The sequence below is a fragment of the Alosa sapidissima genome, chromosome 13 (assembly GCF_018492685.1).
Source record: "Alosa sapidissima isolate fAloSap1 chromosome 13, fAloSap1.pri, whole genome shotgun sequence".
Classification (NCBI taxonomy): Eukaryota; Metazoa; Chordata; class Actinopteri; order Clupeiformes; family Clupeidae; genus Alosa; species Alosa sapidissima.
The window spans coordinates 28969503-28981849 of record NC_055969.1 but is presented as its reverse complement, the minus strand read 5'-3'; the positions used below and the strand labels follow the sequence as shown (position 1 = coordinate 28981849).

Sequence of the window (12347 nt, the reverse complement as noted above, 5' to 3'; positions counted from 1 at the left end):
ATTTGTCAAGAAAGAGGCTGATTTTGACAGCACTACAACCTCCTAAATTGGATCCTCCTTAAACACCTCTAAAACCTCCTAAATTGGATATACATGCATCTAAAACTTTATTCATATTAATCACACCAGAGAAATCAAAGTCATTCAGAGGTTTCTTTTATTGGTTGGTAGAACAGAACATGAGTTCTCTGATTTAGTCAAACAGTCCAAAGCCCATGTCATCATCCGATTCCTCAGACTCCTCCTTGGCAGCCTCCTTGGCTGCAGCAGGAGCAGCAGCCTCTTCTGCTGCTGCAGCTACTGGTGCCACAACGGCCGCAAAGGCAGACGGGTCAGCCAAGAAGGCCTTAACCTGGGGGGAGAGGAAAACAGCGTTTAAGACATCTTCCCAAGAAACAATACATCAGATAAGTGATCCTACTGGCTTTCAGCATCATTAGTAAGTATCGGTCAGAGTTCTTGACTGGGTTTTGTGAAATTGTCAAGAACAGGGATTTAGTGTCCAAGACCAAACGTCCCAGGCTACTATGGGTTCAAAGAAAGCACATCTGCGCACTGGATGATCAATAGCCACTTTCCAACCCTTAAAGCCAATTTGAATATGTCAATCTGGTATATCAACCAACATTGATGAGACCCATTTATGTGCACATGTCTGTAACTAAGCGTCCCTGGCCGTCTTGAGATGTAGGCAGACAAGGATAGAAAGAAACAGATTTTCTATCTGCAGGGGGAACGACAGAGTAGCACTGATCAGCTACACTGTAACTTTACCTGCAACTGTCACTTACTTGAGGGTTATAACCAAAGACCAAACATCTTAGGCTACTATAGATTCAAAGGCACTTCTGTGCGTGGGTTGAGCAGCAGCCATTTTCAAACCCAACCTCCCCTATACAGCTTAAGTGGTAACTACGTGAACTCACCTTCTCTGCCAAGGGGAAGGAGTAGTCAGTCTCCACGGCGACAGCAAGGACTCTCTTGTAGCCGTTAATGATGGAGTGGGGGATGGAAGCCAAAGTGGGGTACCCAATCTGCAGGCACACACTGGCGATGTTCCTCACGCCCTACACATTTTAAATACAGAATAAAAATAAAGAGGACTTGTGATTAGCATAGGTTTTTAGAGCCATCAGATGCTACATAAGCACAGCTCAGCACATCAGTAAACACCTTGGTTACAGTAATATGCTGGGAAAACGAGTCATGAATGTCTGAGACCAAGCGTCCCTGCCTGCCGTGGAATTGCTGACAGACAGGGATAGTAGGAAACAGATTAATGTTTGCAGGGGGAACGACAAAACAGCACTGAACAGTTGCCATGTAGATATCCTGCATTGGTTCATAAACATGAGCCCACTCAAACTAATTGAAAATGCTGGAGTCATCTGGTCAGCTTGCACGTCAAGCGTGTCCACGCACCTCAAGGAAACGCTTGTGCAGGGCCTCCTCTGTGATGTCCAGCACCTCAGGGCTGTACACGCTGCCGTTGTCGTACACCTGCTGGATGATCAACCCATAGGAAAATGGCGAGATGTTCAACATGTTCAGCAGCGTAGCCTCGCTGGCGCCCACCTTATCTCCAGGCTTGATCAACTGCACGTCGCTCTGTAGGGAAAAACACAAAGCCGTGAGTGAAGCTCTGCCCAAATTAGATCCTGCAGCATGTAGAGAACTGGGACATCACTTTAAATAGACTAAAAACTCTTAGCCATGTCTTCAGTCAATATTGACCAGACTTAGCCATTCCTCATGTGAACTTGGGTATATTAACCAACATTAATGAAATCAATTCGTATGTGTGCACATGTCTGTAACCCAGCGTCCCTGGCAGTCTTGAGATTTAGACAGACAAGGATAGAAGGAAACAGATTTTATATGTGCAGGGGGAACGACAGGGTAGCACTGCACAGCTACACCGTAACTTAACCTGCAACTAGTCAGTCATTGGTGCTTTAATGTTAGTTTAAAACGATCTGATCAAGTTTAAGGCCGTTGCCTGTAGTCAGCTTACACCAGCTACTACAAAACACTATGTTTGGTTAGATCATTAGCTGCATGTTATATGCCCAACCTGTGGCACTCTGACCAAAGCAGATCCAGCAGCATCAACTGAGAAGAGGAGGAGAGCACTGCAAACATACCAAGATTTCAATGGTTCCTCTGGAGATCTTAGTGGTGATGCCCAGAGCCTGGAAGAAAGAGGTCTTCTCAGGACCCAGACCAGTGTTCTGGGCTGGCACCGTTACATCACAGGGGGCAATAGCACCTGCACGAGCAGCAGCTGGCACCTAGGCATAAATCAGTGGTCATTATGGGCTTCACAAATGTACAAATTACTGTACACGTACCATGTGAAACAGATGCGAAGATTTACTTTGTTGGCCAGCAGCATGTCCCTGATCTCAACCAGGTCCTCCTTGGTGAAGACGAAGCCAACATTCCCCTTAATGTGAGGAAGCAGCCTGAAAAGTAGAGTTCAAAAGTAAGCCCAATAGTCAATCATGAGTAACAATCAGAAGTCCATTAGGATCTTGCCAGGTGCATCTGGATTCACTTGACAAGCAGTTAGGGTCAACATATCACAGATATAAAGATGCCGCTCACCTCTCCAGGGCAGGGTTGTTTTCCAGGTGGCCACGGATGGCTTTGCGCATCATGGTGTTCTTACCCATGAGCACAACAGCCTTTCCGCGCAGAGACAAGCGGATCTGCTGCATCTGCTTGGAGCCGACATTGTCGGCACCCACAATGAAGCATTTTGGGAAGTCATCCAAGAGTTGCTGTCCAGGTGGATAAAAACCACAGTTAGTGCCACAATAAACATTTTTAAGGGACAACACAAAAAACAATGAGAAATGTCTGAAACCAAGCGTCCCTGGCAGTCGTGGGATGCAGACAGACAGGGATAGTAAGAATCGATTTGTTTTATGCAGGGGGAACGACAAAGCAGTACTGCACAGCTGCTCCGTAACTTAACCTGCAAATATTCATTTTTGAAGCCTTACATACAGGACTGATAAGTAAATTTGACACATCCTACAAGTTTCACACATTACTGCAGTCAAGACACAACACTTACGATGATCTTCATAAAATAGTTGGACTTCCATGTGGCCCTGTCTTCCCTGGGCATCTTTGCAGTGCTTCCAAGGATCGCTTTAGCGTTTTAAAGACAAGGTGAAGAGTGCTGCAAAGACAACAATTTGTTAGTTTTATAACCAATGGAAGTACAGAGGCATTAGTGACACGTTTATGTACAATATTTAGTGACATCTACGATGAAACTAATTCGTACATGTACAGTTAAGGACATGTCTGAAACCAAGCGTCCCTGGTAGTCGTAGGATGCAGACAAACAGGGATAGTAGGAAACAGATTTCTATGTGCAGGGGGAACGACGGTATAGCACTGAACAGCTAATCCGTAACTTAACCTGCAACTGTTATGAATAGATATTTTAAGGTTGTTGGACATTAGGTGTTACGGTCTTGGCCAACTGACAGCTTCCTATGCGAATTAAATCCAATGTTAATGTTAACTATGACGTGATGCTGCGTGTTAGCTTCAGCAAACGTTAGCCTGCAGTAACATCATGAGTTAAAACCATTTAACCCAACTGTAACACCACCGCCAGCATAAAACCATACGATATAGTTTACCAAATAACAAATCGGGAAAAATTCAAGTGTACCGACTGATCGAAAACACCAATTTAGCCTATGTGCTACACTGGACACATGGCGCCACTCGAGCACAGAACATGGCTGCTGCCGCTGAACAGGCCGCAATTTAATTTAAGTCGGGATGGCTCTTAAATCGTTGCGATTTACGGCCACTATTATGACTAGTAAAATACAGACAAGTGTTATGTTTAAATACATGGTGCTTAAATCCACTAGAAATTATTAAAAACGTTTTAAATCTTCATTTCAGTCGTCAACCATGGGTCCTTACCTTGCTACGTTGAAGACGCGTGCAAGAGAGAGACTGGAAAAGGAAGCGGAAAGAACTTATACAGGCAAAGGAACCAATCACAGTCGCGTTTCAACAAATAGAGGCGTTTCTTGATTGGCCAATCTCGTTCTTCAATGAGTTTCACAACGGATCAAGTCCTTATTTGTTCATGTGTATTCAGATGTAGTCTACTTTGTTTTATATCCTATAAAAGATTGTCACTCAGGGTCTTGTCTTTTTCATGCATTTGGTCTCTTTAACTTATACTCAAATGGTAATTGGTTTTGTAATAGAATATTCAATGTAGGGTACAACTAGCATGCATTTTGAAAATGTATCAAAATATGTTCTAATTTTTAATCAAAATAAGAGGGATGCGATGGCATTGCTAAATGAATTGGCATCTGAATAAAAAAACTGCAACCATAATCCGTGGGGAACCAGCTGAAGTTGAAAGCTATATGAATACAAATATGGGCACTGTCATTGATGACAAACTGCATTTTGTCACAGAGGTGCTTCTGAAAAAATGTCAACAGCGTCAGTATTTCTTGAGGAAACTACACTGAAGTGAGCAGGATTCTAAACATTTTACACCTTCTTTATTGAAAGTATAGGCTACTGACCTTTTCATGCTGATTTTTTCTCAAAATGCACTTCAATATAGAATTTCATACTTTCAAAGAAAACCTCTGCTGCTATTCAGTTTAATTCCTGGTTTCTTTTTTCTTTTTTCCTGTGTTTACATCAAATCCTGTGTCTGTGAAAAGGTTAAAAAAAGGCATGCTATGTATTTAATTGGTAGCAGAGATACAAAAATGTAGCAACTACTGCACAATCACATTCATCACCCCAGACCCATCATGTAATTTGACATCTGCATAGTCCCAACTAATCCTGGATTTAAAGAGAAGAAAGAAGATCCTTATTTATTGAAGGTATAGGCTATTTTATTGAAGGTATAGGCTATTGACCTTTTCATGCTGAGTATATATACTTAAAAGTATGTATACTTATACTTTCACTCCCTCTCAATGAAAAATAAGAAACACCTCCAGAGCATTGTGAACACATGTACTAAAATCATTGGCCACCCTCTGTCTCCCACCCATGTCTCTGACATCACTGCACGACAAGCAACACTAAGGAAAGCCAACTGCATCTTAGAAGACTCTGCCCATGTCCTACATAGAGTTTTTGAAAGGCTGCCCCCTGGCAGGCGTCTGCGCTGTCCTCTGGCTAACAGGAAGAAGGCTACCTTTTTAAGCTTAACTTCTGAGGCTATTCGCATTTTGAACTGAATTCTCCCAGTCCCCTCCTCCTCCCTCTCCTTTTTTTCTGTTCTTTCTTTTGTCCTGTCTTATATGTTGTGTTATGTCTTATGTCAACATGTGTTTTAGATCCAATCCCTACTACATTCCTCAAAAAAGTATATGATAGCTTAGCTCCCTTTTTTCTCAAGGTAATAAATACCTCATTAGAAACAGGTATATTTCCAACTGCTTTTAAAACTGCTGTTGTGAAACCTTTACTTAAAAAGTCAAATCTTGACCATACCAATCTGAGCAACTACAGGCCTAAATCAAATCTATCGTTTTTGAGCAAAGTACTTGAAAAAGTTGTTTGTAATCAGTTAAATACCTTCCTCAACGAAAACAGTATCCTTGAAAAATTCCAATCAGGTTTTAGATCAAATCACAGCACAGAAACGGCTCTAGTAAAAATAGTCAATGATCTCAGACTAGCTACTGACTCAAACAAAGTGTCAATCCTTATTCTTCTGGATTTGAGTGCGGCATTTGACACCATTGATCATAACATCCTAATTCACCGCCTTGCAAAGTGGGTGGGTCTCTCTGATAATGCTCTAAACTGGTTTCAAACCTACATTACTGGCAGAGATTTTTATATCAGTCTAGGAGATCATGTATCTGAAAAACATGACTTGCCTTTTGGTGTGGCCCAGGGGAGCTGCCTTGGTCCCCTGCTATTTTCTCTATATATGCTTCCATTGGGAAACGTCATAAGTCAGCATAATGTAAACTTCCACAGCTACGCAGATGATACCCAATTGTATATTTCTGTGGAGCCAACTAACCCAGATGGCCTTTGCTCCCTCACTGCATGCCTAACCTCCATTAATCAGTGGATGAGCAAAAACTTTTTGAAACTAAATGATGACAAAACAGAGGTACTTCTGGTTGGACCAAAACTAAAGCGAGATATTATTCTTAGTAATCTGGGGAACTTGGCACACCAGGTCAAACCAAAAGTAACAAGCCTCGGTGTCATCTTAGATGCAGAGTTAAGTTTTAAGCCCCATATCAGTAAAGTTACTCAGACAGCCTATTTCCACTTGAGAAACATTGCCAAAGTGCGACCCTTTTTAACTCAACAAGATGCAGAAAAACGAATTCACGCCTTTATCACTAGCAGGTTAGACTACTGCAATGCACTTTTCACTGGTCTTCCCAAAAAACACCTAAAGAAATTGGCACTCATACAGAACTCTGCGGCTAGACTTTTAACTAAGACTAAGAAGAGAGAACACATCACCCCTGTGTTGGCTGAACTGCACTGGCTCCCTATTTCCTATAGAATTGATTTTAAGGTTATGTTAATTACTTACAAAGCTCTGAATGGCATAGCACCTTCATATATCTCTGAGCTTTTAATATCTTATCAACCACAAAGGAAACTTAGATCATCCAATTCTAATCTTTTAATCGTACCCAAAGTGCTCCACAAACAAAGTGGAGAAGCTGCGTTTATCCATTATGCCCCCAAACTATCGAACACCCTGCCTCTGTACTTCAAGCAGGGGAGTTCAGTAAATATTTTTAAAAAAGATCTGAAAACATAACTGTACAGGAAAGCTTTTAGTTAACTCATCTTATCCTGTAGACTACTTTCTCAGATTATTCTACATCTGCTACTATTGGAGGGCGCAGCCAGCCAGAAGCAGATGGGCTCCCCCTATTAAGTCAGGTTCTGCTCAAGGTTTCTTCCTGGAATATGGGAGTTTTTCCTTGCCACAGTTGCCATATGGCGTGCTTGTGGGGGGTAAGAGGGTTAAGGCTGCCAGTCTTGTGACGTCATTTTCTATATTTTTGATATGTTGCTGAGTAGATCATAAACAGCAAAGAAAAGTGATTGATAATGACTGACTGACTATTATTGTGTTACATGCTTCAAATGTAAAGCACTTTGAGCTGCATTCTGTGTATGAAAGGTGCTATACAAATAAAGCTTATTATTATTATTATTATTATTATTATTATTACTATGCCTGCATGGAGAAATTGCCCCTCGGGGATAAATAAAGTTTTTTGAATTGAAATGCAATTCAGTATGGTAGAGTGTGGTTAAACACCCCCCCCCCCCCCCTCCTATATTTCTATCTATCTCTATCATGAAGTAAAATGTTGTAGTTATTATTTCTATGCACTATGTTGTATACCACCATAAAATGGATGTGTGCAATGTACTTCAAGAAAAATGGATTTTAAGGTGAGTGTTCTAATTTTCAGCAGTCACTAAAACAATGTTTGAAAGAATGTCAATTCTAATTTTTCAGCAAAATAATTCAAACTGCCACTTTGCATATTGAATTACATATTGCAGATAATATTTTCAAATTGCATGACTAAATTGCCAATTTAAATTGCAAATTAGGCTATTTGAATAAAGGTACCAGTATGCTCCCAGGTCATCTAATAAAACTTCTTTAGGTCCTGGTAATTTGCCTATACATGCAGGGACAACCTTTCAAAAATCAGTTTTCACATTTCTAATGTGCCTGCTCACTACAGTTGTCACATGTGGTTTTCCCTTGTTCTCTTTTTTGAGTGATTGTCCTGGAAAATGAATCATCTTTCCCAGGACACAAATTGTACAATTTTTTGTGAAAATGCACGAATTAGCCTGACGAGCCAGGTGTGTAGATTTCTAGGCTACTTCAGAATTTCATACTTTCGAAGAAAACCTCTGCTGCTATTCAGTTTAATTCCTGGTTCCTTCTTCCTTTTTTCCTGTGTTTACATCAAATCCTGTGTCAGGTAAAAAAGGGCATGATTTGTAAGATACAAAAACGTAGCAACTACTGCGCAACCACATTCATGGCCCCAGACCCATCATGCAATTTGACATCTAGTCCCAACTAATCCTGGACCTAAAGAGAAGAAAGAAGACCCATATACAAGAAACCAGGTCTATATTTCCACATTAATTAAAAAGAGTAAAAAAAGAACTGCAGCATGGTAAAAGGTGTCAAAGACAAATGGGAGTGCATTTCTATGAGGGAGTGCATCAGGACAAATATTGGTATGAGATTGGAAATCCTACAACACTGTGATGTGGTCTACAATATTTATGCAGGTCATCCTTAAAATATCAAAAATATCCACAGGTTGTCAGAAATAAAATCCATTGGAGCAGGAGCAATTGAGGTCATCATAAAAGGTCCAAAACAAGGGACAGAATGGACAATTAGGGCTGCAGAGAGGATCATTGGAGCTTACCTTCCCTCCATCCAGGACCTGTACTGGTCCAGGGTCAGGAAAAGGGCAGCAAAAATCTCTGCAGACCCCTCACATCCTGGTCACAAACTGTGTGTGTGCGATACCCATACATTATTGCACTGAACTGCCTTGCACTATATTTATCTTAAATGTCAGTCTATACTGATATTGCACTATTCCCACCCTCTTTCAATATTGTATCTTGCCTGTGTCTGTTGAGGTGTCCTGACAGGGACAACAAGGAGGCGGACATCCCCAAGCAGTCTTTCACTTGCATTTGCTTACATCATTTGACATAGGCCTAAGTTAAAAGAGTCATGCCATACTTTTCCATTCATTTTATAACATTCCTTAAATAATCCCCATAACAAATGAGAACCAGTGTGATTTAAGGTCCATTCATGCAGTGCTATGCAGATTTGGTTGAACGTGTTCATGCTGTGTTGACCACAATGCATGCTGGCTTTCTCCATGTGGACAGAACTTTGTCGTAATTGGCCCTCAGGCTTCACTGGCCCATGTGATCCATGATATGTTTACTTGAAGTATTTCAGATCCATTTTCTATGCAGTGGCAATTTTAGGCTTTTAAGGGTGCTCAAGCATTTCATTTTAGCACTTTAATTTCACGAACAACAAAGGAGGCAAACGCTGCAAGATCGCCAGTTGTTTACACCAATGCTATGGGAAGTAAGTTATCTGGCCGTCTTACAGCGAAGCTACACCAGGCGCGTAACTGAAGCGTTCCGTTCGCGACACGTAAAAAATCCATTTTAGATGAATGATCTATTTTTTTCTAACGTATGCGCCGCTGTCACGTCCGGTGTAGCTACTTCGGGGCAGCCGTATAGCCTACTGGTTAGCACTTCTGACCTGTAACCGGAGGGTTGCCAGTTCGAGTCCCGACCAGTAGGCACGGCTGAAGTGCCCTTGAGCAAGGCACCTAACCCCTCACTGCTCCCCTAGCGCCGCTGTTGTTGCAGGCAGCTCACTGCGCCGGTATTAGTGTGTGCTTCACCTCACTGTGTGTTCACTGTGTGCTGCTGTGTGTGTTTCACTAATTCATGGATTGGGATAAATGCAGAGACCAAATTTCCCTCACAGGATCAAAAGAGTATATAATATACTATACTTCCCTTGATTCTATTATGGAACGTTTCAGTTACGTGCCTGGTGTAGCTCAGCTCTTATAGACAGGTCATCTGCTGGAAACATTAGGCCTAGTTTTTGGTCAAAGTTTTCTCCATGGATTCCTGGTCAGAACCCCTATTGGAACAGATTAAAACTTGGGGCATGTTGAATTTTGTCCAAAAATCCAATATGGCCGCCGTATTCCAAAATGGCACATTTTTACACACTTTTTCCTATGCTATGGGTACATTTCCAATAAAAACAGTGTAATTTTAGCAAAAAAACTGTCCTTTTCTATCAAATACATATTTACAGAGGTTAACTGATGATTTTAAAACCCTAAGTATTTTTCTAACAATTTTAAATTTCCTTTCCTTTAATAAGCCTCTTACAGGTTAAATACAGTTCAAATAAATTGGGTACCTTAACTTAAACAGATTAAAACATATGGCATTTAGACATTTTCCCAAAAACTATATATAAATATATAAATAAATATAAATATATATAAATAAATATAAATTCAATAATATCCCCAAAATGGTGAATTTTTGGGTCTACACTTTTGGCTAAGCTAGAGGTTTTTTTTTTTTATTAAAAACATTTTGACAAATGTTAATTGATATAAGAAACAAGATAGTTCCATAAAGGTGATGGAATTACAAAAAATACAATTTTTAACACTCGGCTAGATATATTGTTACTATTACTATATTAATGATAGTAATACTTAAAGCTGCTGAGAGAAAATTACGTAAATCCAGAAATGGAAATGGTCTTAGTAACTACCAGTCTTTGCTGTCATCTTTTTCATTCACTGTTACACTTGCAAAAAAGACATTCTATCAGAGCAAGATTGAGAGCACAACTGACAGTAGAAAACTTTTTCAACTTTCAAGTCTCTTCTCAATCCTCCACCACTGCCATACTTCACTGTCAGCAGATGACTTTGCAACATTTTCACTGAAAGTTGCTTCACCCTCCTGTTGTGTTCGTTTTATGTTTACTAGTTTTGTGTTCCCGGTCAAAAATTACAGCTGCATTATAACTTGTTATAAATACACAGTAACACACATATTATCATCTAATGTTGTGATAGACCTTTGTATCAACTTGTGTTCTATTGGATATAACCAGTTTTAATCTTCCATTTGGTATTTATGGCCTGCAGGCCTCACTGACCTGAGCTCATGCAAGTCAGAAAGGGGAAGATTCCATTGGGGAAAGGTTCCAATGGGGGCTGGCATAGAAGCAAAGAGGGGAAGTGAGGGTGTGTTTGTGTGTGTGTTTTAATGTACAGAAGTGCATATACAGTCCATCTGATCAATAAGTATGTGCCTGGACTCAATTTTATACACTGACCATTTTTCCACCGTTAATTTCTAATGGCCAGTAATTTTTGACCGAAAATACACACTAATGTATACTGTATATAAACAAACATATAAGGGTTATTGTCACTAAGCCTGCCCTGGGTACACCAATTGTCTTGTCCAATTTTGTTATCTTACATCCGTTGCCCTCACAGATTCCTGCAGCTAAGCTGGGATGTACATTACATTCCAATAAAGGTTATTGATAACATGCATGCCTCTGAAGTTTTGCACCATTAATACTTATCGGCAACTAGTTATCATATTTTCGGCTCCATGAAACACACATGTTAATGCTCAACACTACACATACAGGGGAAAATAAGTATTGAACACGTCAACATTTTTTTCTGTAAGTATACTTGCTATTTGCTTGAATTTTTCACCAGACATTAGTATTAACTCAGATAATCCACCCATATAAAAAATACAAACATTAAAGTCCATAGGTAGAGTTATGTGTAATACAGTGGAATGACACAGGAAAAAAGTATTGAACACACCTGCTGAAATTTCTTAAATACTTTGTGGAAAAGCCTTTATTCGTAATGACGCATTTCCTGTATGACAAAACTAATCAGTCACTGTATTCTGGTGTGAGTTTGGCCCATTCTTTTAAACAGATCGTCCTTTAATATTGAAGATTCCAGGGGTCCATCTTGTGAATTCTGATCTTTAGTTAACTTCCAAAACTGTTCAATTGGATTAAAGTCAGGGCCTTGATTTCCTTTCTCTGAAACCAATTGAGAGCTTCCTTTGCTGAATGGTTTGAATCATTGTCCTGCTCGAAGGTCTAGCCATGTCTCATCCTCATCATCCTGGTGAATGTAAAGATTCTCCCGAAACAAAATGACTACATTCATCATTCTTTCAACTGTATGAAGTCTGCTAGTACCATGAGATGAAAAACAGCCCACACCATGATGCCACCACCTCCAAACCTCCCTGTTGGTAGGGTATTTTTAGGGTGATGCACAGTGCCATTTCTCCTCCAAATATGGTGTGTAGTATGACATCTGAAAAGTTCAATTTTGCTCTTGCCTGACAAGAATAAATTCTCTCAGTATTTCATAGGATTGTCCAAATGTTGTGTAGCAAACTTTCAACGAGCTTCAATGTTTTTCTTCAGTAATAGAGTCATGCGGGATGAGCGTGCATAGAGGCCATGGCGGTGGAGTGCATTACCTATGATTTTCTCTGTAACAATTGTACCTGCTGCCTCCAAGTCTTTCTGGAGCTTTCTCCGAGTGGTCCTTGGCTCTTGGGCTACTCTTCTGACTATCCTTCTGACTTCCTGGTCAGAAATCTTGCAAGGCGATCCTGTGCATGGCCAGTTGATGATGCAGTGATGTTCCTTCCACTTGCAG

The 12347-nt window shown here is 40.4% G+C and overlaps 1 protein-coding gene and 5 non-coding genes across 7 annotated transcripts in view; all 6 read right to left on the bottom strand.

Annotated features, from left to right (window-relative positions):
- Positions 1-4062, bottom strand: part of rplp0 (ribosomal protein, large, P0) — a 31384-nt gene extending 27322 nt beyond the window's left edge. Inside the window, exons 1-8 of one of the 2 annotated variants that reach the window (XM_042060043.1) lie at positions 3958-4062; positions 3083-3190; positions 2608-2783; positions 2378-2465; positions 2145-2291; positions 1423-1608; positions 927-1067; positions 141-352 (exon numbers count right to left, since the gene is read on the bottom strand). In XM_042060043.1, coding sequence (XP_041915977.1) covers positions 194-352; positions 927-1067; positions 1423-1608; positions 2145-2291; positions 2378-2465; positions 2608-2783; positions 3083-3136 — 951 coding nt within the window. In that variant the 5' untranslated portion in view covers positions 3137-3190; positions 3958-4062 and the 3' untranslated portion in view covers positions 141-193. Of the gene's footprint in view, positions 1-140; positions 353-926; positions 1068-1422; positions 1609-2144; positions 2292-2377; positions 2466-2607; positions 2784-3082; positions 3191-3957 lie in introns of those variants that run through there. The other variant, XM_042060044.1, reaches the window with a different exon arrangement.
- LOC121681097 lies at positions 652-780 on the bottom strand. The gene has a single exon (XR_006021972.1). It is a non-coding gene; the product is annotated as a small nucleolar RNA SNORA63 (small nucleolar RNA).
- On the bottom strand, positions 1211-1338 carry LOC121681096. Its single transcript, XR_006021971.1, has one exon. It is a non-coding gene; the product is annotated as a small nucleolar RNA SNORA63 (small nucleolar RNA).
- Positions 1808-1936, bottom strand: LOC121681098. The gene has a single exon (XR_006021974.1). It is a non-coding gene; the product is annotated as a small nucleolar RNA SNORA63 (small nucleolar RNA).
- On the bottom strand, positions 2859-2986 carry LOC121681094. Its single transcript, XR_006021969.1, has one exon. It is a non-coding gene; the product is annotated as a small nucleolar RNA SNORA63 (small nucleolar RNA).
- On the bottom strand, positions 3315-3442 carry LOC121681095. The gene has a single exon (XR_006021970.1). It is a non-coding gene; the product is annotated as a small nucleolar RNA SNORA63 (small nucleolar RNA).
- Positions 4063-12347: the final 8285 nt, after the last annotated feature.